Genomic DNA, 23,851 nt, shown 5'->3' with positions numbered 1-23,851 from the left:
CGCTCAGGGGGCCGAAGTCCAGGGGCGCCGGCTTCCTTCACCCCCCGTGCTGTCAAACGGCGCATTAATAAGCAGGAAAAGTGATTCAGGGAAGAATTTCCAGGACGAAAAACTCATCAGGTGCGTCAGATCTCTGACATCCGGGAGCCATGTGGGGAAAGACGTACATGCTGACTTAAGCATGGAAGTATAGATGCTTTAATTAATCCGGGGTGAATTTAATTGCTTTAGTTAAGTGGAAATCGGGTTAAAAAATGATGCAGAGCATGCTGGGGTGTGTTAAAAACATGACATATGAGTTGGATGAATCGATAAATTAAAAGTGCACAGATGTTTTAATTAAACCCAGGGAAGTTAACGAAGATCGCAAGAGACTTTTAGGTCTATGATTAATTCAATTCATTTAAAATACCTGTAGAGATATGAGGATGCCTCCATTTTGAGAGCTATAAAAGTTCTCAATCGATAAGTGCTTAAGCTGGTGGTTGTTTTTTTTTTTGTTTTTTTTTTTTAAGTCTTAAGTTTCTTTTCTGCACGTGTGACTGAACGGCATTAATTACATAATGAATATTTAAATTCTTCTGAGTATAACTGTAAGCTTTTACACAGCTCAAGTCCAGACTGGTTGTAGCTTTTCATTCCTACTGTGATTCAAGCATCGAGATGGGTCTGCAAATCACCAGCGCCCGCAGGCTAGAAGCTTCCTAAGGACAGGGAGGGCCTGTTGACTCACTGCTGTCCCTTTGTTTTCTTACCAGCGGTGTGACTGCAGACACTTCCCGTTCAGCCTTGATTTCTTTATCTCTTAAATGGGGATGAGAGACCTAGGGTTCCTACCCAGTGGTGGGATTCAAATAATTTAACAACCGGTTTTCTTCTGCCTAATGACCGTTTTTAAGTGTTAAAAAACGATATGCGGAAAGGTAGTTTAGTATTTCATGCATGTAATACTTAAAATAAGAAGAATGAAAGAGGTACACAAAAATAGATAAGAAACAATTTTAAAATATTAATGAAAAAATATTAAATAATACCTGACCTCCCCCCCAAAAAAAACCCCCAGTAACACTGTTATTTAAGATATTTCCATTCTGCTTCTTGATTGGTGTCCTCACTTGCAGTTTTGTTTTTTTTTTGCCCATGGACGGAATGTGCATGGTGCCTACGGGCGTTGAATACACTGTTGCGCAGATGAACGTTAAAAAGGAGTAAGGGATGTAAATTTGTGATTTTCACATTGGGCGGCTGCCCAGGCGTCCACCTCAGAGAGAACCCTGATTACAAGTGCCATCTTAACAACCGGTTCGCCGAACTCAACCAAACATTAGGTATCAGTTCTGCCGAACCGGCGCAAACCCGCTGAATCCCACCGCTGTTCTTACCCCACAGTGTTTCCGTGAGGATGAACCGGGATAATGCCTGTGTAGTCAGTACTACCCACAGTGCCTGGCACATGGTAAGAAATCTGTAGATAAGAGTCTCTCTCTCTCTCTAAGATTTTGTTATCAGTATTGTAATTAGCAGAAATTGTTCTGGCACATCACATCATAAAGACAAGAGGGGATAGAGCGCCCTCTTTGCCTCAACCATTCTCTGCAGCTGTCATTCGTTGTCACTATTCTGCGGAGCTAATGCGTGCGGCATAAACGGCGTTTCTTTTCTGTAAACTCTCTTTTCTTCATTTCTCTTCTTTCCCTCTCTCTCTCATTTCCTCCTTCACTTGAATCTGAGCCTCAACACTGGTTAATCTGACAAATTAGAACCATACTCTCCAGCACTTCCCTTGGTTTCTGCAGATTTTCTGACATTGTTTTCATCTTTATAAGCTTCGTCCCCTAAATTCAAGTCTCCAGACCTTTAGAGAGCACGTGCGACTTCCTGGGCACCAAACCAGGTGCAGGGAAGTACGAGGAGGAAGCTAGAAGCTTGGGGCCTAGCAGGAGAATGCAGTGCAACCACCCAGCTAGAAGATGGCACAGCCAAGACATTGCCAAGCCCTGTGTGACTGCAGGGTCCTATCCAGGGGGGCTTCAGGGAGGTGGTGACCTATAAGCTCAGCCTTCAAGGATAAGCAGCTTTTGGTAGAAAAGACTGGGATTGACGAGAACATTCCTGCCAAGAAAACAGCATGAGCAAAGAGGAGAGGCAGAGCCATCACGCTTTATGAGGGACACACATCTGGAATCCACGCTGCATGGGGCTTAGGGAGAGGTGACAGTGCAGAAGGAGCTTAGATCACGGAAGACTTGAACGCATTCTAAGAAACGTGATGTCTATTCTCAGAATATGGCCCCTGACCACCCGCACCAGTGTCCCCTGAGAGGCTAATCAGAAAAGCATAGGCCTGAGCCATACACTGGTCCTAAGGATTCAGAGTTGGCTGGCATGAGGGCAGAGCCTGGGAATATGTATTTATAGCCATTTCCCCGAATAAATGCCTTTAAAGCAATGTCTGACAACCACTGTAAGAAGCAACTGGGAGCCACTGCAGGTGCTGGAGGACAGTAGTGACACGGTGCTGAGGGCTTTGGGAGAAGGCTGGAGCTGGGGGGGGTCGGAGGAATGCCGTCGGGGAGGGGGGGGTGGCCTGGTGAACAGGGAGGTGGCTGTGAAGATAGAGAGCAAAGAGGGAGCGGAGCATGCTGGAGGTCCGTGAGCAGGGGCTGAAAGATGATGGGACGAGGGACGAGGGATGAGGGACAGCCCTGGTGGCTGGGAGGAGAGGGGACCAGAGCTGAAGTCAGACAGACTCTCTCAAATGCTGGCTCTGCCTCCTGTGACCCAGTAAACCCTGGTTTCCTCTCCTGAAGGTGTCCTGGGCTCCACCGAAATCCCATGTGCGGTCACTACTAACACCGCCTGCCAAGCGTGTCTTCCCTGTGTGGCCACTACTAACACCGCCTGCCAAGTGTGTCTTCCCTGTGTGGCCACTACTAACACCGCCTGCCAAGCGTGTCTTCCCTGTGTGGCCACTACTAACACCGCCTGCCAAGTGTGTCTTCCCTGTGCGGCCACTACTAACACCGCCTGCCAAGCGTGTCTTCCCCGTGTGGCCACTACTAACACCGCCTGCCAAGCGTGTCTTCCCTGTGTGGTCACTACTAACACCGCCTGCCAAGCGTGTCTTCCCCGTGTGGCCACTACAAACACCGCCTGCCAAGCGTGTCTTCCCTGTGCGGCCACTACAAACACCGCCTGCAAAGCGTGTCTTCCCTGTGTGGTCACTACAAACACCGCCTGCCAAGCGTGTCTTCCCTGTGCGGCCACTACTAACACCGCCTGCCAAGCGTGTCTTCCCTGTGTGGCCACTACTAACACCGCCTGCCAAGCGTGTCTTCCCCGTGTGGTCACTACAAACACCGCCTGCCAAGCGTGTCTTCCCTGTGCGGCCACTACTAACACCGCCTGCCAAGCGTGTCTTCCCCGTGCGGTCACTACAAACACCGCCTGCCAAGCGTGTCTTCCCCGTGTGGCCACTACTAACACCGCCTGCCAAGCGTGTCTTCCCTGTGCCTTGCACCGCCCGAGGTCAACCTCACGGCTGGTCTGGCATTCAGAGGCCGTTTCGCTTTCCTCACCTCTGAAAGGGGATAATAGTCATTCATAAAATAGGGCCACGGGTAATTAAGAGTGATAAGCATTCCGTGTCTTAGAACAGTGGCTGGCACATGGGGAGAACCCAATAAATGTCGGCCACGATGATGGTGGTTATAATTGGACGTTAGCGTGGGAGCCCTACGAAGGCTGGGTAGTGGGGGCCTCTGTGGTTCAAAGGAGAAAAGTGGCAAGACCCCCTGTTCTGTTTTCTCAGGACTCCCCAGAAGCTGGGTTCGGAGGCAATACCGGCCCCCAGAGAGGAAGAGCAAAGGCCCCCTGTCCCTGTGGCTGAGGCCTTTCCCGGGCCTCCCCCGACAGCTGCTCAGCGGCAGGAGCTGCCACGTGTCACAGCTTTGTATTAAACACGGGTTCCCAATGTGCACGGCTCTGCTGTGTTAAGTTTCTGCTGCCCGCTGGGGCCTCGAGCTCAGAACCACATAGCTGTCGGAGGAGCCCGTGTCGAAAGGGAACCACCAGGAGCCCCGATCCCTTGGGAAAGGTAAAGGGTGCTCTACGCACACCCCAGCAAAGCAGCTTCAGTCAGCGGAAGACCTTCAGGCAAAAAGGTAAACAAAACAGAAAAGGCATCGCAGTTCAAAAGCGCCTAGCCCACCACAAAGAGCATGAAAGGAACGGGACAGCCACGCAAGGGCAGGGGGGTTGTGTCATACTCAGAGACGCAGACGAAACAATGGCTTGAATGATAATCAAGACTGGCGCAGGGCAGGACAGGCACCTGATGGAAAATGGGAGAAATTCCCAGGAAAGAGATGCCGTTTTCCCTGCGGCTCTGCATCTGAACAGAGTGCTTACTGCACCTGCACAATTAATGGAATTCCACTCTGAAAGGCGCTGCCCAGGGTATGGCCCCTACCAGACATTCCTCCATGGGATTTTCTGCACGTTCCCTGATGCTCATGGGCTATTTTCATAGATCTGTACTTCACCGCTCCAGAACCGTGCCCATCTTCTCCTTTATAATGTCTACAGCGTCCCAGGTCCGCATCCCAGCGCTGTGGGCTGAGCCCACGCTTCCTACCTGCGTACTGTGTGCACCCACCGGGCTGGAAGCTGTCGGAGGCAGCGTCCCGGCACCCTCGCTCAGGATGGCATCCTGGCCTTGGCGCAGTGCCTCGCTCCGGTGGAAGCATTTGTTGGATGCATGAGTTAAGTTCTGTCCCCTTCCTGACTTGGAACAATGTGGTGGAACCCTTATGCATTCTTTTGGTGTGAGGGTGGGGCCCATTTTGACTTCTGAGCCCCCGCATGGCCCCCCGCTGGACAGGGGCTACGGAAGAAGGGCTTGCAGGCTGTCTGGTTCCTCCGTTCTCTGCCAGTGTGTCGCGGACCCTGATGGGGACTGGCAGGTTTATGAGGAGACAGGGAGCCACTGTCCGCACAGCACATCTGAGGGCACGTGAGGCACAGCATGGGGCCGGTTGAGTCCATCCGTGTTCCTGTCGTGAGGACACATACTCGGTTGCTGGGATGTGACGGGAATCTCACTTGCTAACGTGGCAAATTCTCCCCCTGGCAGGAGAGTCTGCCTGGAGCAGAAGCCGGCAGAACTCGAGCAGCCTGGGCACAGCTGGCAGCGGAGGGACAAAGGTGAAGGCGAGTCGGTGATGAGGAAGGACCTCGGGCTTGGCCCTCCTAAGGGCTTTTATCGAGAAAGAAGGGACGTGGTCACGGGCCACAGCCAGGAGACGGCATGTTCCGTCCTGGGTCACGGGAGACCCGGGACCGGCTGTCTTTTCTCTCCGCCCTCGCTAGCACGATTACCTCCCCCTGTCCGCTGCAGGTCACTTCCAGGTAACACTTAGGAACCTCCTGCGCTCCAAAGTTGTTTGTGAGTGGCAATCTGTGATAGCCATGGATAATTGTGGAGGACCTATGAGATAGAGCCTCTCGCTGTCTCTGCCTTTATGTGTAAGGAAGGGCGAAGACACAGGAAAGGTACACACACACACACACACACACACACACACAGACATACACTCACACAACAGCATTTTACGTTTTTTTTTTTCGTATTAAAAATAAGAAGTGCATCTTTGATGTGATTCACCGAGGAGGGCGCGACATCTTGCCAAAAATGCAGAACCTCAGTCAAGTCACGAGACACCATCAGATAACCCCCACTCCACGGGACATACTACCAATTGCTTGACAGCGCTCTTCAGAATGCTCAAGGGCATGGAAGACGCTTGAAAAGACAAGGAAAAGACCGAGGAGCCCTCACAGACTGGAGGGGACTCAGGAGACATGACAACAAAATTCAGCGTAGGGTCTGGACCAGAATGAAAGAGCAGAAATAGAAAGTCTGTCATCAGACAATGGCCTTGCATCGATGTTTCTATCCCGGTTTCAATGACTGAACTAGGATTATCTGAAATGTTGACGTTAGGGGTGAAGGCTATGTGGGAACCCTATGTACCCCTCTGTGTAACGTGTCAGCGAGTCTGAAACGATTTCAGTATCAAACGTTGTAAACACTGGGAAGGTTGGTTAAAATAGAAATTCGTTTATATTGATACGGAGACGAATAAGAGTGTGTATTAAGTACTCTGCACAATGCCTGGGACATATATATTTAGTATTTAATAACTATTAATTGTTGTTTAGAAATAACCTGAAGTAGGGGCTTCACAGACCACAAGTAAGTCTGACACTAATCGTTAGACTGACACCCTAGAAGGCAGCACAGTTACATTTGGGTGTCTGTTTTTCCTGGGCTGTCACATTCGCATACAGGAGTAGTTAGCACATTTTGTTACTTTTCAAGAGGCACTATGTAGAGGATAAGATGTTCCAGGCTTGCATCTCAGTAGTAGCCGGGCTGGCTTCCATGTGTTCAGGACCACTTTGGGGATCCTTGACAGAAAATAAGTGTGTGAGAAGCTGACTTGGCTTGAATGCTCCTGATCGTGATAGGATTACTCTCTTGATAGAGTTATAGGTGGTAATAACATTGGTATTAACATATCCTATTTACTGCATTGATTCTAGTTTTTTTCTATTTAATTTTTGATTTTGACCTTTTTTTTTTGTCTTTGTTAGCAAGAGAAAGAGAAAGAGATAGGAAGAGAGAGAGAGAGAGAGAGAGAGAGAGAGAGAGATGACAAACATGAACTCACAGTCGTGGCACTTTAGTTGTTCATTGATTACTTCTTATACAGGCTTTGACTGAGGGGCTCCAGCCAAGCCACTGACCCCTTGCTCAAGCCAGTGACCTTGGGCTTTAAGCCAGTGACCATGGGGTCATGTCTATGATCCCATGCTGAAGCTGATGACCCCACGCTCAAGCTGGTGACCTCGTGTTTTTGACACTCTATCCACTGTGCCAACACCGGTCAGGCTTGACATTGTTTCTTTTAAGGTAAATTTATCTATGTCAACATGATGAGCTTACATAAAGAAATATGTTATGTAAATACTAATACTTCTGGCCAATGAATTTGGCAAAAATCATAGAGGTTACGGGAAAGAGCATAGTCTGGGAAAGAAGGGTGTAGAATCAGAAGAAAGTGTTGTTAATAGCGTAGCTTCAACCAGTGTTTTTCAACCTCTGGTCTGCGGACTGGTCCTGCAGGAATTTCCTGCCAGTCCGTGAAAGAGTTAAACATCCTGATGTTGTATGAAGATTATAGACCCAATGATCTTAGTCGAATTCGCTTATGCTCAGGCCAATTTCTGCTTTAGCAGCTCCTGAAATGATTCTTCTATTTTCACTGGTTGCCAAATATCCAAAGGTTGAAACCCACTGGCTTAAACTGTGTCCATTTCAGAAACACAAAGGAAGAAATACTTTGGGGCAAAGAGGTGGGCGCTTACTCCTAACATCATTAAGCCAACCTTGCCAAGAATAAAGGGGGGGAGGGAGTACAAGGAGAAAGCCATTTTATTCTTTAAATGCTTCAATTTTGTCAACGGTAGGCATCAACAGCTAAATCAAAATGTACAAGTTCAAAGGCCGATTTCAGGAACAGCTCTTGAGTATGCAGGAGTAACTACTCTTAACAGCCACTCGATATCTGTCTCGCGAGGATCAATTATACACCTTGGCTAATGCACACTTGGAGTGTGCGCCCAGCCGCAGCACAGGTGGTGAATGCAAAACACACCGAGAGTCCTTTTAAGCAGCTAAACGCACATCCCATTACAGATCCATAATGCAGAGTGGACGCTCGTCTGTAAATGGATTTAGAGCGAAGCGTTCTTAAATGGCCCGGGTACTTAGGGCTGAGAGGCCAGTAACTGGATGTGCAGCCGGAACACACATGGTTTTTAGGATTAATAATGCATCGATGTGTGTCAGTGTTAATATACATTTACAGCTCACGGCCCGTGCGGCGGAGTGTGCAGCCCATTTGCAGGCACACATAAAAAGACGGTTCTGTCCTTCTTCTCCTCAATGCCTTCACTCCCCGGAAAATTAGATTATGCAAGTACAGCCGTTCAAATGATATCGAGGTTTTCTCTGTTTTAAAGTCTCCGCCAGGAAAAGTGCGCAGCGTGGTGACGACGCAGTGAGCCCTCCGTCTGCCTTCCTCCAGCCCCGCCCCCCGGAGCCTGCGCTCCAGGCTCCGCTGTCTGCGTGGAGACGTGTCCCCCGCCACTGGGCAGAGTGTGCTAAGCTGAAAACACACAGCCAAGGGAACTAACTGCCTGGTGGATTCATGTTCTCTCTTCCTCCTGCACCCGACAAGTTAGCCAAAGCTTCCCTCCACTGTGTGCCACTCAGGGATGAGACTGACGCACGCGCAACGGAAGTCAGCACTGCCAAGTGCGAAGACACCACCCCCTTCGCTGATCGGTCAGCATGCAGAAGGACGGGAATTATGAGTCCCTGCGATACTGTGCATCGCACAGTAAAATAGGATTTCCTCCCCCACAACCGTGGTGAGCGTGGGGACAAGGAATGGCGCCCATTAGCATTTCCAGAGCAGCTACGTTAATCACTGCCCGTTCTCTGAACCGCCAGGAAGGACGATCTTTAAAAATGAAGAGCGCACAACAATAACAAACAGGCTATAAAAATATATAAATAAGTAGAACATGCATGAATAAAGAGTGACGAAAACAAATCCTGCGAGGGCTCACACCGCGTTCGGCTAAGAGCGGTGGGTGTGTTACACCGCGCTCACAACGAACTTAGGAAAGAACTCCCCACGTTTCCCGAGTCAGAAACGTTCGAGGTCACAGAGATACTCAACGGCCAGGGCGGGACCGGACCCAGTAGTGCCTGAGGAAGCACGGGTCAGCACCTTCCCACCACTGTTTTTCAGACTGGGATGGGACCTATTGCGGGGTGGGGAATCAGTGTAGTTAGTTCTAACCAGTATTTTTTTTTTTAAGGAAATAGAGTTGAATAGAAAAGAAACACAGAGTCAAGGTAAGTGTTACTTTGTGAAAGTTTTCTTTCCATTTTTTCAGTCGTATTTACCCAGCAGAGCCGTGCACGCACGCCCCATGCCTACAGAGTGTGGGATGCTCTGCTCTCTGCTACACCTGAAGGTCACATTCAAGGTCTCTTGCAAGCCGGGTGTGCAGCCCCTAACTCCCTTGCTGTTATGAGAGCTGTTGTTTTGTTTTTCTTTATATTACTTTTTCCCCTAAGAATCCCAGGGCCCCGGCCATCCTCTGCAAAGCAGGATAGATAAATTAATAATACGATTCGAAACCGATTCCACCAAGATAAATAGCGCTTCCTAGATTAAGAGCATAGCCGTCCAGAATGAATGAAATTTACTAACCCTGAGATGCTTAATCTTCCATTACACAGAAGTTAATGATTACAAGAAAGGAGTGATGGTAATTCACGTCTGCTTTTACAGGAAATCCAACCATCTCATTTTTAGCAAATCTTTCTTCTCAGCACACCTTGGTGCCAAGGAGAACTGCCCTTGCTCCTGCCCCTCGAGGTATATTGGCCAACTCTCATATATCAGAGCCTACTCTTAGCCAAAGGGTCAGGACTTCCAGCTCGCATGGACGCCCATGATGTCTCAGGGGAGTTTGCTGGGGAGGCTGCTGGGGTGGCCCCCCTCTCCGTCCCTTCTCTCTGTTCTCCAGCCACAGCAGGAAGCAGGGGGCAAATAAATACCTTTTGCACAGTCTGCCCCTAGGAATCCCGGGAAGCAGTGACACAGCCCGGACACACATTCACCGTTCCCATGGCAATTGCGGGGACAGTCCTGCACTGAATCTGGAAAAAGAAAAGAAAAGAAAAGAAAAGAAATTTAACAGTTCTCTTTTTCTCTGCCTGCTGGCGAGGCACTGTAAGTGTCAGCCATCGACCGTGTTGAAGACCAGGGACGGTATAGGCTTTGGGGGACCCGTGGGGACGGAGCGGACGTGAGTGAAGCAGGAGCCAGGTCAACCCGGACGAGGCCTGGAAATAGCCACCCCCGTCCGTCCATCTATCTGATCAGCCGAGGCGGGAACCCAGGGCTGGTGTTGTAGCGGCCTTCGGTGCTCACGGAGTAGCTGGGTCTGGGGGTGGTTTGGTGGAAAAGGGACATCGAGGAGGCCAAAGGTCCTGAAACCAAACCCCGTCAGAGGTGGAGCAGTGACGGTCTGGTCCGGGCAGCGCTCTGCTACCGCAGGGCCGGGCGAGAGGACGGAGGGCTTCGCGCAGGCTCCTCGCGGGGCTGGAAGGCCGGCCTTGCCCTGTGACCGGGGCATTCGCCCTTCAGTCTCAGGTTGGACAACATCTAGCTCCTGAGCGTCCTCCTTCCTCACCTCCGTCAGTCTGGGTTTTGTACCCGTCCTCCGCGTTCCTGTAATCCCTATAATTCCCTTTTCATGTCCCTGTCTTCTCTCGTCAAGCTCCCCGAGGAAGAGAGCAGACCAGCACGGCCCACCCAGGTACCCTCCATACTCAGTGCACGGTGGTCCTTGCTTGGTACCCAGTGGGTCCTCAGTAAACAGCTGTCCAGATGGGCCTGTGTGCGCGCGCGTGCGTGCACGCACGTGTACAGAGGAGGGTAGAAAAATCCAGAATAAGCAGATACTGTAATAAAGAGTAGTATTTTTCATTTAATGTTGCCAAGGCCTTCCATTTGAAGTGTTTCTACGAGTTCTGAGGGAAAGACTAGTGACGCAGAGCAGGTGAAATGTAAAAGGAGCCCCCCCCCCCCCCCCCGTCCCCTCTTCCCAACGCTCCAATGTGACCGCCGAGGTGTTGACAGCCTCCTTGTTGTCGGCTCGGTGCCAGGGTTCTGAGGAAAGGACGGCAGGTGACGGCAGGGAGCCCAGGACGTGGGCCTTGGGCACGCGTGGAGGCCGGGGCCCCCCCCCTACATACATCCGCCCTGCGCTTCCAGCACGCCTCCCTGGCTTCCCGGAGACCAGACGCACTTCCGACCGCAGGCTGCGTCTCTCCCAAAGTGCACCCCAAGACGTCCCCGTGTCACAGGGACATCTGCTGTCGTCGCCAGTTGAGACCCGTGTAACGTCTTCCCTTCTGTCTCCTATCGCAGGGGACTCCGCGCTCCCAGCTGCTCGTGACGGAGAAGGCTCTGAGAATAGCTCCGTGTGGGAGAACCTCGGAACCACATGAAACGCTGCTCTCCTCCCCGCGTTTCAGGCCGATCGCTATCACTGCTCCGTCAAGGTGTCTGCCCAACGATCGGGCCGATTATCTGACTTTGTCTTTGAGACACAGTCCAGACGAGAGAATTCCTCGGGGGAGAACTGCTATCCCCAGCTCTGATGGATGGGCGGGCAGGCAATGGCCTGGGGGGGGCGGGCGTCCCACTACCGCAACACCATCGGGGCCCACGTGGATAAAGGGGTTGGGGGCAGAAGCCGCTGTGTTAGATAATCTGGCCCCCAGAAAACTTGTGCATGGGGAGTGGGGTTTTCTTTTCGGCTGAAATTCAAAGCAACGCGGTGGCTAAGAGCACAGGCTCTGGGAAGTCTGAATTCTGACTCCACCTCTTACCCACTGGCTGAGACCTCGGGCAAGTTGTTTACGTTCTCTCGGTCTGGGCCTTCTCAGCTGGAAGACGGAACGTGGGCAGTGCCTGTCACACAGCTAGTCCATGGGCTGACGGGGCTGGTGCCCACACAGGGCCTGATCCAGGGGCTGGTACACAGTCAACGCTCTATAAACGTGTAGTCGAGATCCACAACCAGACGCTGTTTGGTCAACAAGGCGCTGCAGAAAGGCAGAGCCCCGAAGCCAGTGCCGTTTCCACCACGTCCACATCCGGGAGCTTGAGGGTCTCAGCTGTCTGAACCTCAGTTTATTCCTCTTTAAAATGGGTCTGCAGTCTGCTCTGATCTAGAGGGGTTCTACCCAGGACCAGTTTTTACCATTAGGAAGAAGATTAAAGCCTAATAACAAATTTAATGAAAATAACTGTAGCTTATTTGATTGCTAAAATTCTCAGGGTTGCTTTTTTATTTATTTTTTATTTTTTGGTATTTTCCTGAAGTGAGAAGAGGGGAGGCAGAGAGACAGATTCCTGCATTGCATCTGATCGGGATCCACTCAGCATGCCCACCAGGGGGCGATGCTCTGCCCATCTGGGGCATTGCTCCATTGCAACAGGAAACATTCTAGCGCCTGAGGCAGAGGCCATAGAGCCATCCTAGCGCCCGGGCCAACTTTGCTTCAATGGAGCCTTGGCTACAGGACAGGAAGAGAGAGATAGAGAGGAAGGAGAGGGGTAAGGGTAAAGAAGCAGATGGGTGCCTCTCCTGTGTGCCCTGGCCAGGAATCGAACCCAGGACTTCCACACACCAGGCCAACGTTCTACCACTGAGCCAACTGGCCAGGGCCTCTCAGGGTTTTCTTTAAAAAAAAAACAAAAACACTTCATGAAATCTTCTGAAATTAATGGCTCCTTTAGGGGTTTATATGCACATATAAGAAGAAAATTTGGGTAAAACTCTAGCTTTTCCTTCGGCAGCTAATAAAAAGCAGGACTAAAACATGCCAAAAATGACAGGTGCTTCATGTTAGCATTTTGATATCTACCCTATGTGGGCACAAAGTTATAATTTCTTCTTCTCATGTCTATATCTTTTCCCTGATCTATTTTAAAGATTTTTTTAGAGCTTTTTATTTTGAGCTTTTCTTAAAATTTTAAGAGGAATTCAGCTGCTATGAATGGTCAGTATTTATTATCTCTATCACACCTTTTGAGATCTATATGTTATGTGTTAGTCCTCACGATAGCCCCGTTGAGGTGGGGTCTAGTTGGTTCTGTTGTGCCGAGCGGAAACTGACACTTCTCAAAGTCCCGTGAGCTGCCTAAGGTGTGTGTGGCCAGGACTTGAGCCAGGCGGTCTGACCCGAGGTCCTCACTGCAGCGGAAATCCTTGGGACTCATGGTGAATCCTTCCTGATTTAAGCAGCACTCAGAGTCTCATTTTTGGCGGGGGGCGGAGGGGGCACATGAGGTCTAAGTCAAGGATTTGGCTCTGGTCTTCCACACAGTGGGCACCACCTCGGAAGAAGATGCGACTTCTGCAGAGAAGACACAACGTCTCCGTCCCTCCCCTTCGTGACACGCCCCCTGGGAGACCCCGCGCCTACCGAGGACGACCGTGCTGAAGGACACCATCTCCTTGTCTTTGCCGTCGTTGTAGAAGGCCAGGTGCCACAGGCCCACGTCCAGGTACTGCACGAACACGGCCTCGTTCTGCACCAGGGTCTGTATGCTCCGGCGTTCCCGGGGCGACTCGACCACGCTCCACTTCTCCTTCCCGTCCAGGCGCTCCATGAAGTCGTACTAGGAAGAGGGGGGAGAGGCAGGCGTGAAACTTGGCGCAGACCTGGTCCCGTGGGCTGCCCTTGCCCCTCCCGCCGCCTTAGTTACCTGAGAAATATATATATTGTATCTCGGCACCTTGTACTATGAGCCCATCCAGTAAAACGAAGAGTCACACACGTGACCACAAAAACAGTTGCCAATTACTGTGCTTATCATTATGGCTAATAGTTGTATCACTAGAGGTTATAATCTCTTTTCCGCAGCTATGAAATCCAAAAAGCTTTAAAATCCAAAGTTGTGATTTTTTTCTTCATTATCATCGTCTTCTTCTTCCTCTGCCCCCTCCCCATCCTCCACCTTTTTCTCCATCTGCAAAGCTGTGTAAAGAATAGTACCGATATTACAGGACTGGGGTGAAGAATCAGGTAACATTTAGGACAGTGTCTGGCACAGAATAGACAGCATCCATGTTAGAGTCTATCATCATCATCATCATCATGATCATCATCTCATTCAGTTCTTGCAAAAACCCTGCGAGACAGGCGCTGTTTGTATTGTATTCCACAGACAAGAAAACTGAGGTTTGGAGAAGTCACACAACTTGTTAGAAGTCACATAGTCACTAAGAGGCCAAGGAAAACTTGGGACCTAGATCTGTTCCGCTGCAACGTCCATGTCCTCACAGTGCCTGGCCTCGGAAAAAGCCAGCAATTAGATGTTCAGCTCTGTTTCAGTGGACACCAGGCTCAGAATGGGAAGTTATCAGTGAGAGATGGAGCGGTCCGTGGAGGCTACTGGGAATGGGGGGAGGGGGAGGGGGAGACGGGGAGATAGGGAGATGGGAAGGATCGGGGCTGGGGGGCTGGGGAGATGGAGGGATGGGGGCGAAGGAATGGGGGGGTGGAGGGATTGGGAGGATGAGGGGATGGGGAGTTGGGGAAATGGGGGATGGGGAGGTGGGGGATGGAGGGATGAGGGATGGAGAGATGGGGGTGGGGGCTGGAAAAATGGGGGATGGAGGGATGGGGAGATGGGGTGGGAGCTAGGGAGATGGGGGATAGAGGGATAGGGGATGGAGGTATAGGGAGATGAGGGATAGAGGGATGGGAAGATGGGGGTGGAGGGATGGGGAGATGAGGGTGGGGGTGGAAAAATGGGGATGGAGGGATGAGGAGATGGGGGTGGGGGCTGGGGAGATGGGGGATGGAGGGATGGGGAGATGGGGGTGGGGGCTGGGGAGATGGGGGATGGAGGGATGGGGAGATGGGGGTGGGGGCTGGGGAGATGGGGGATGGGGAGATAGAGGATGGAGAGATGGGGGATGGAGGGATGGGGAGATGGGGATGGGGAGATGGGGGATGGAGGGATGGGGAGATGGGGGATGGAGGGATGGGGAGATGGGAGTGGGGGCTGGGGAGATGGAGGGATGGGGAGATGGGGGATGGAGGGATGGGGAAATGGGAGATGGGGAGATGGGGGATGGAGGGATGGGGAAATGGGGGATGGGGAGATGGGGAAATGGGGGGATGGGGAGATGGGGAGATGGAGGGATGGGGAGATGGGGGATGGAGGGATGGGGAAATGGGGGATGGGGAGATGGGGGATGGAGGGATGGGGAAATGGGGGATGGGGGATGGAGAGATGGGGAGGTGGGGGTGGGGGCTGGGGAGATGGGGGATGGAGGGATGGGGAGATGGGGATGGGGAGATGGCGGATGGAGGGATGGGGAGATGGGGGATGGAGAGATGGGGAGATGGGGGGTGGGGGCTGGAGGGATGGGGAGATGGGGGATGGAGAGATGGGGAGATGGGGGTGGGGGCTGGGGAGATGGGGGATGGAGGGATGGGGAGATGGGGGATGGAGAGATGGGGAGATGGGGGTGGGGGCTGGGGAGATGGGGGTGGAGGGATGGGGAGATGGGGGTGGAGGGATGGGGAGATGGGGGATGGAGGGATGGGGAGATGGGGGATGGAGAGATGGGGAGATGGGGGTGGGGGCTGGAGGGATGGGGAGATGGGGATGGGGAGATGGGGGATGGAGGGATGGGGAGATGGGGGATGGAGAGATGGGGAGATGGGGGTGGGGGCTGGAGGGATGGGGAGATGGGGGATGGAGAGATGGGGAGATGGGGGTGGAGGGATGGGGAGATGGGGGATGGAGGGATGGGGAGATGGGGGATGGAGGGATGGGGAGATGGGGGATGGAGAGATGGGGAGATGGGGGTGGGGGCTGGGGAGATGGGGGTGGAGGGATGGGAGATGGGGGTGGAGGGATGGGGAGATGGGGGATGGAGGGATGGGGAGATGGGGATGGGGAGATGGGGGATGGAGGGATGGGGAGATGGGGGATGGAGAGATGGGGAGATGGGGGTGGAGGGATGGGGAGATGGGGGTGGAGGGATGGGGAGATGGGGGATGGAGGGATGGGGAGATGGGGATGGGGAGATGGGGGATGGAGGGATGGGGAGATGGGGGATGGAGAGATGGGGAGATGGGGGTGGGGGCTGGAGGGATGGGGAGATGGGGGGTGGGGGCTGGGGAGATGGGAAGAACAATGTAAGTCAAGAGAGGCCTGATGTAGAGAACAATGAAATCCTGCGATGGGCAAGTGGGAGCCACTGAGGATCCCTGACTGATGTGATAAAAGGAATGTTATGAGGCTTTCTTTTGTAGTTAGAATGTGAGAAGTTCTAGAGGGAGAATGAAAACGAAGCAGGAAGACCAGTTAGGAAGGAATGCAGAAACTCAAGTGTGAGGTGCCATGGGTCTTGGTTAGGACAGTGACTGGGAAGAGGGGACAACTTTGGAAGAACACTTCTAAGGAAGAGGGGACAGTGCTCGAGCATGGGCTGGACAGAGAGCTGGCAGCGAGGACACCAACGTTGCTTTCTCGTCAACAAGAAAATGGGTAAGACCCAAGCAGAAACGGACGAATCTTGTGAACTCTTTCAAAGTCACTGTCACAGAAAAGCCACTTGCAGGGTGACTTCTGGAAGACATTCGGGGGGTAGATCTTTAGTAGATAAAAACCACCACCACCACCACCACCACCACGAATTAAGCTCTCCATCTCACCACTTTCTCTCCGTGAAAAGGTTTTTGTAGGTTAGAGACATCGACTCTAACCCCTTTCTCAAACCACATGATGGAAACCCCGGGGATCTGCTAACGTGACTTCCCCACCAGCGGCCCTGCCGGTGTTCCCCTCGCTGAAATGTCAGTGTTGGAAATGAAAGCGTCTGTCATCTGAAGAACAAAGGCTTTGCCACCAGACAAACCCGGGTTTGAATTCTGACTCCGCAGCCACCTGCTACTGTTTGAAGTCGGGCACATCTTTCACCTTCTTCCTGGGTGAAGACCACCCACCTTTCCGGGGTGTCGTAAGGATGACGAGAGATAATGCTCAGGGCAGTGCCGGGAAGATAATAACCGTTTAATTAAGTATCTTGCGATTATGAGTCCCTCACTTGCAAATCATCATGATAAGAGAAGCAGCTCACGATCCTAGATTTTACGTGGGGGAGGGGTGTGTGTGAAGCGGGGGGTGGGGGGGAAAGAAACAAGTGCTTGTGTTTAGCTCCCCTCCAGCCCATATCCCACGGGTCACAGCTGTCGTTAAGGGGCAAAATAAATGATTTGGAGCCATATGACAAAGCGATGTGGCGTTCGGAGGCCTGTGCAACCAAAACATTTGTTCCTTAGCAACCTCGTAATGTCCAGCTACCAAGACCTAGGTCTACAAATTGCTGTCAGTCAGAGGAATGAGTGTAACTTCCTTGGCCGAGGTGAGACGAATAGACTTCATTTGGGTTCCAGGATATCACCCCCATGAGGAAAAGTTGGGGGAAGGTGATTACTTGTGTGGGTCATTGCTCATTATTAATTTGGGCATCAGTCATCTCTGGCTGGACTGGCGGACCGGCCAAGGGGCACAGAAATGGCTTAGGGCTCACGGCGGTGCTCGCTGTCCAACCAATCCAATTACTCTGGGAAGAGGCATTTGTCAGAGGAGCGAGAGGACATTTATTTTGGCTGGCACCTTACAGTCCCACTAGAGAGGCATGGAGGGCAGCTGTCCTTTAAGGACACTCTGTGAGCAGCTGCTTTCACACAGGGAGTCCTGGGTCACGCCAGTCTGACCATTCAGGGTCTGATGTGGCTCTAGCCTGTGTCCTTGTACTGTGTTTAATTTTCTCAACAAACTTATCAGCCTTTGAAATGATATAATTTATTATTATGTCTACTGTCAGCCTGCTCAGAAGAACAGGGACTTCATCCGCATGGTACCGTGGTTAAGAGCGAGGACTTTGGATTTGGGCTGCCTGGGTTAGCATCCCAGCTCTGCCAGTTACTTCCGTGACTCGCACATGCCATTTAAATTCTGTGCACCTCAGTCTCCCTGCCTTTAAAATGGGGATGATCCCTGTGCCTCCATCAAACCGCTGCGGGAAGGGTTAATGGAGTCAGTCAGATCATGCAAAGTGCCCAGAATAGTAAGTACTTTGTCCGCTGCGGGAAGGGTTAAAGGAGTCAGATCATGCCAAGTGCTCAGAATAGTAAGTACTTTGTATCCAGTAAATAAGCAAGCCTTAAAAGTTTCTGCTATCGTGATTCTAATTCATTGCTGTATCTAATTGATCTTGAGCAGAGTCTGATTAATAAGTATTTGTTAGTCCTGCTGGGTAGTTCAGTTGGTTAGAACGTCACACCAGTACACCAAGGTTGTAGGTTTGATCCTCGGTCAGGCACATATAAGAATAAACCAATGAATGCATAAAGAACAACAAATCAATGTTTCTCTCTCTTCTTTTCTTTCTAAAATCAATCAATAAATCAAAATAAAAAAATAACTATCTGTTAAATATCCAAAGAAATAAAATACTGAGTTTATAAATGAATTCCACTAGAAAGAATCTAAGCTGGAATGAACTCAAGGTTCTGTGTCAATAATGATGACTTGTTTTCTCATTTCTCATGTGCTTTCTTGAATCAGAGAGAAAAGGGTAGAATTCCAGTCAGCAAGCTGGACTCTCGCACCCCCCAGTACAGAACAGGTGTAGGGAGGGTCCCTGTGGCCAAAGGTATGGGTACATTCACATTATATCATCCAGATTTGACAGGTGACTGTGTAAGGCCATTGTGACTTCGCTTTCCCAAGGTTCACTGGGTTGATGGACCACGTAGGCACCCTTCCTTTGGACTCTCTTGGCTTTTTCTCGTTTTCCTTCCCTTCCTCCTGTGACACTGCTCCTGACCACTGTGGCAGCAATTGCTGGTCATTTGTCCATGCCAGGTCTCCCCCCTGTCCAGCCTCCTCGCCACCAGATGGGAACATGTGACGGTGCTCAAGTTAATGGAATGCAAGTGTGGGCTGTGCTCCGTTTCTAGACGGTGCCGCTCAACACCCCGTGCAGTCTCCTGCAGAGTAGTCCGTCAAAAGCCCAAGACGTGGGAGCCACAGGGCAGGAGTGGCCTGGACCCGAGAACGAACTAACACTTGGCAGAGAGCCTGAAATTGTAACACAAGCAAGCCGTGGACACTTAGCAAATTAAGCCACTAACATGTGGAGGCTCGTTTGTCATTTCAGTATCGCCTTCCTAGATCCTGACCTCACCCTCCTCTTCCTTCCCTTTGCCCCCCCCCCCCCCCCGATCGTAGTAAGTTCCAGCATCTTCTCCTTGTCTTACGGGGTGGTAGAGGAGGACTCCCTGGGAAAGAAGGGCGGCGTCTTCTGTCGGTCAAGTTCCAACCGGTCATGTGTGGGGTGTCTGTTTAGCTCAGAATGCCCGGGAGTATCCTTGTTTACACCTCTTGTTCCTCCTCTCACTTCCGAGAGTGCTCGAGTTTAAAATACATAGTTACTGTGCTCATAGGTTAACAAGTACCAAGCAGCATCCTTCACGGCTGCTGTAACTATGGGAAGGCGTGGAGGCCAGAAACGCAAGCTGGATCAACCCAGCCAGATGCAGAGACGACGTGCCGGGGCAGGGAGAGCAGGAGCCCAGGGAGGAGCCGGTTTGCACGGAGGCCGTCTGGTCCAGGACATCCTCAGCGTGCTAGGGTCCCGAGACGGCAGCCTGGCCGGCTTGCTTGGCGGCCTGCTGACACTCAGAGGAGGCCATTTTCCAGAAGCTCAGGCCTTGGCCAGAGAGTGTTCTTTATGCCCCGGCACTGGGGATTGATAACTCAGGCTTAGTGCCGGGGACATCTGTCTCCTCTGATCCAGAACCCCGTCACGTGCCAGTCCTGGATACAGGGATGCTTGGGGAACCGCGCTCTGTTCGGTTGGTGAAGTTGCTCCATAGCACGTTCTAGCTGCTAGCCGTGCAGAAGCCCTGGAAGGGGACCGGGAGGCACGTGATCAAATCCCCGTAGGGGGTGTGTGTCTGCACGGGCTGGCTCGGGACGAAGCCTGTCTCCCAAGGCAGCCTGTCTCTCTTGACTTGGTAATAAAGCCACCCAGAGAGTGGTCTCGCACAATAGCTCCAAACAAACACCCAAAGGTCTCTCTTTTGCCTCAGCTTTGGAAAAATCGCCCACGTTGGCACGCCATGTGAGGGCTGTGCCTTTGAGTCATCCGTCATGCCCAAAAATGGCAGGAAAATGCAACTTTTACGAGCGCTCGAGAGGCAAAGGAATAAAACCACAGCAAATATCTGACTGATCCAATTATAAATCTCCCCCACTTCTTGGCAGAGACTGAGGAGGAATGGTAATTAAGATAACTTAGTGGGTTTGCAGAGGAGCTGGAAGAAAGAGCAGAGAGGGCCGGACCGCTGAGTGGGGACCGCCACCCTCCCAGAAGGGAGAGCGCCCGCAGGCGGGGAGTGTGCCGTGGAGAGATGCTTCTGGAAGCTACTCCAGCACGCACCTGCCAAAGAGGGCAAGGTGAAAGAGAGGCTCGCTGCCTTTCAGGAAGACGGTATTCCTGCATCCAGGACCCTGGCAGAGGGGAAATAGTAACTTGACTGCTCCTTGGAGCATCTGCTGGGGACCGTCCACGTGGATGGGAAGAGCAGTCAGTGCTGACATTTCCTACGGGTGTTGGACGTGGATTCGACCCTGGATGGCGGGGCACGCTCAGCCTCAGTAGGTTTGCAGAAAAGCAGCGCGTGTGAGCGAGGGCTGCTTGAAGCCACACTGCCATGGGGCCTCTGGTGGCATCCGGTGATGACTGGCAGTGGCGAGTCACTCATGGGGGCCCGTGCACCTCGTTCTGCCTCCAGCCAGGCCCGTGGCAAAGTGCACCCGGCTAGTTCCTCATTAAAGCTCAGCACAATTTTTTTTTTTTTTGTCTCTCCTTCAAAGAGACTGAGTGTTAAGGGAAGTGTGGAAGGATGACAGGGGCAGGGACGTGCTCCGGTGGTGGCTGGCATCGCTCAGCGCGGCCCCACCTGGCTTTCTGAGGGTTCTACCTACTGAGTCACTTAACTAGATGCTGATTGGTCCAGCCACAGGCACTGCTGGGACCACTCGCCTACCAGCTATGAGCACAAGTCCCCAAGCCCCGGACAGGAAATAGGCCTTGCATTTGTAAATTGTGACAACTCACGGTGTGGGGGCCCACAGATAAGAATCAAGCAGACAGAAGACGGAGGGGCCCCTAACAAGGTTCCTTAAGATAATGAGTGAAGGAGAATACATCTACCTGGTGTGAATTCCTGACTCTTTCATCCTATGTCCTCATACAGCAGTCAAAGAAGTAATCATCAAAAATAAGAAAACTTTATTATTTTTTTTCTGGGCACTTTGTATATGCCAGGCACAATGGCAAATGTTGGCATGTCACCTCACTTCTTCCTCCCAGAAACCCCATTCTCCTCATTTCCCTGAAGGGAACAATGGCTGTTAGAGACATTAAGTAACATAGCCAGTGCCACTGACCATGGTTGGCGGCCAAGCGAGGACTTGAACTTGGATTTGCATGAGTTGTAACAACTATGGGAAGTTTCCTCAAGTTGGCCAAGAACCTGGCTGTCGCTGCCAGCGTATCTGGCGGCTGGCCTGGCTTGTAAGTGTCCTCACATGCCTCTGAGCAAAGAAGGGGGAGGAAGGTGGAGCTCAGAAGTGCTGGGGGTCAGACTTGAGCAGAAGCAGGTGGGGCACCTGAGGACAGGGAGACATCCCACTGAAGTAGACAAGAAAGAACGCCAGGGCAGATCTGGATGGCTTTGCTGGGTGTTGGCAGAACCTGGTCTGTAAGCTTCTTTGTTCAGCCTCCAAACAGTCCTCCCCTACTTGTGCTCCAGCCACACTGCTCTTCCCTCTCTACCTGGAACATGCAAAGCCCATCCCAGCCTCAGGGCCTTTGCACGAGCTACTCCCACTCTCTGACCTGCTCTTCCCCCTGATCCTCTTACAGCTGCCTGCTGCTTGTCAATCCTGACCTGCCTTAACATAACCACAGAGAGAACATCCCTGACCACCCATTCTAAACGTCTCTATCACTTTCCCTCTTTCCATCCCCAGCAAAAACTCAGCACTCGGAAAAAAAAATCTTATTTACCCCCTAATTCATAGTACATATCCCTCCTCATGGACAGAAACTTCCTACGAGTGGGAGACTTATCTGTCTTACACAACACAGGAATCCTGGGGCCTACTGCAGGGCCCGGCAGTCTAGATCGTGACTGACCGCATGAGAAACACTTAGGCCCAGTATTTTTGTTTGCTAACTACTCAGATGACACAGCAAGTTAACACTAAATAAGACCAGGGTGCTGTCCTAAGTGATTCACATGTACTACCTTCTTTAATGCTTTTATAATGGCCCTATTAACGATGAATCATGTTCCCCATCTCGCATACGAGAAAACTGAGGTTATATAACTGGCTCAAGAGTAAGTACGTGGTGGAGCTGGGATGCAGACCCCAGCAGCCGGCATCAGAGGGCACGCCCTGTGTCCACAGCACTACAGGCTACTCAGTATGCTGAACACACAGGCAGCCACGTGTGGGGTCGGAGCAAGCCATGTGCCTTGCTCCTTTTCGGGGAGATCAGGGTGATATTCTGTCTCTAGGAGAAAGAAAGCATCGTATGGGTCAAAGGCAGGAGGGCCTTTGCTGATATAAGGGGGCTCCCGAATTAGCTCGCAGAGCTTCTAGCAAGAGAAGGAAGCCTGCAAACAGAATCAGCTGGTTTCCGGGTTCGGCTCCCGTTTCTTCGGCCTGGAGCATCTCTTTCCTCTTGTGAGGCTGAGCTGGTGAGAGCGAGCCTGGGGTGCTGCGGCTCAGGGGGTGCCCTGCCCACGAGGAACGAGATGGGTCCATTTCACTAATCTTATTGGGGACACACGGTCCTTTGACAAAGTTCTCGGATTAGAGAGGAAGACATCAAGGAACCTGGGCGCTGGCGGGACTTTCTTGGAAGAGACGAAGGAGAACGTTTTTTGTTACTGGAAACGGGAGCGCCAGAGGACAGGAAAGGGAGGGCGGACGGGGGACAGAAAGAAAGATGCCGGGGGACGCCCAGGGCCACAACGCGGCCTCTTCCTGGGACCTCTCCCCACACGGCCAAGTGCAAGAAGAAGAACAAAAGAAGAAGAAAATAAACACTGAGAGAAATGGTGCAGATGCTCGATGGGACCACATTTCTCATGAAAACCAGCAAAGGGAGTGTCCACCGTTCCCAGACGTCACCAGGCAGGAAGGCGACGGGTCGAGAGATACAAGAGGACCAGCCACAGGCACGGGGAAGTCTTGGGCGGGATCGCAGACACATTTAACAAGGCCCTGGAGTGGGGGGGGAGGGGCTCCAGCTACCATCTGGCTTCACGGCGAAGCTACCAGTCCCTGGATTGGGGCTCATAAAAATGAAAGATACCAGAGCACAGCTCACAAGCGGGTGTCTTGCCCAGTACTGACATGACAGGAACAACGACTGTAAAACTATTGGGCCCTTCAAGCCACAATGAGCACCTACTATGTGCCTGGCCCTGCTCTGGGCACTGGAGATACAGCAGTAAGACAGATGGACAAGGTGCCTGTCCTCCGTGGGGGCGTGGAACGTCAGGGAGTGAGGCGCGCTGTGAATAGAACAGAAGGCAGACCGAAGACGCCCAAACGGCCATCAGCAAGGGGACGGACAGAGAACTCCTAGTACAGCCAGACAGGCGGAGAGCCACTCAGCGATGAGAAGAACGAGCCCCCGATGCCCGTGCCTCGGGGGGCGCATCTCACGGGCGCTGTGCTGAATGACAGGCCGGACGCAGAAGAACACGGGACTCCCGCTCACAAAACTCTCGGGAGGACACGTCAGCCCTCTGGGGGCAGAGAGCGCTGCGGTGGCTGCCTGGGGCCCCAGGGCCGAGGGAGGCGTGGGGCACAGCAGGTCTGTACCGGAACTAGGGGTGCTTACTCAGTCCCCCAAGTTTAGTAACCCCAACTGTGCACTTGGAAGTGTGTGCCCTGGGTGCTTTGTAAATGACATCTGACTTAAACGGAACTGAAGGCAGACACAGGTGGGTAAGGAGATCGGGTGTGAAGGAGTATCCAGCTCTAGATCTCCTGGTCAGGAGAGGGCTCAC

At 52.0% G+C, this 23,851-nt stretch overlaps 1 protein-coding gene across 3 annotated transcripts in view; it reads right to left on the bottom strand.

The window, feature by feature from the left end:
* The window catches only part of TENM2 (teneurin transmembrane protein 2), a 1,124,432-nt gene that overhangs the window by 149,022 nt on the left and 951,559 nt on the right, over window positions 1-23,851 (bottom strand). For all 3 annotated transcript variants that reach the window (XM_066344467.1, XM_066344468.1, XM_066344469.1), the window contains exons 9-10: window positions 13,148-13,343; window positions 9,704-9,805 (exon numbers count right to left, since the gene is read on the bottom strand). In XM_066344467.1, the coding sequence (XP_066200564.1) occupies window positions 9,704-9,805; window positions 13,148-13,343 (298 nt within the window). The remainder of the gene's footprint in view (window positions 1-9,703; window positions 9,806-13,147; window positions 13,344-23,851) is intronic.

The sequence above is a fragment of the Saccopteryx leptura genome, chromosome 6 (genome assembly GCF_036850995.1).
Source record: "Saccopteryx leptura isolate mSacLep1 chromosome 6, mSacLep1_pri_phased_curated, whole genome shotgun sequence".
Taxonomy (NCBI): domain Eukaryota; kingdom Metazoa; phylum Chordata; class Mammalia; order Chiroptera; family Emballonuridae; genus Saccopteryx; species Saccopteryx leptura.
This window is presented reverse-complemented; position numbering and strand designations above follow the sequence as displayed.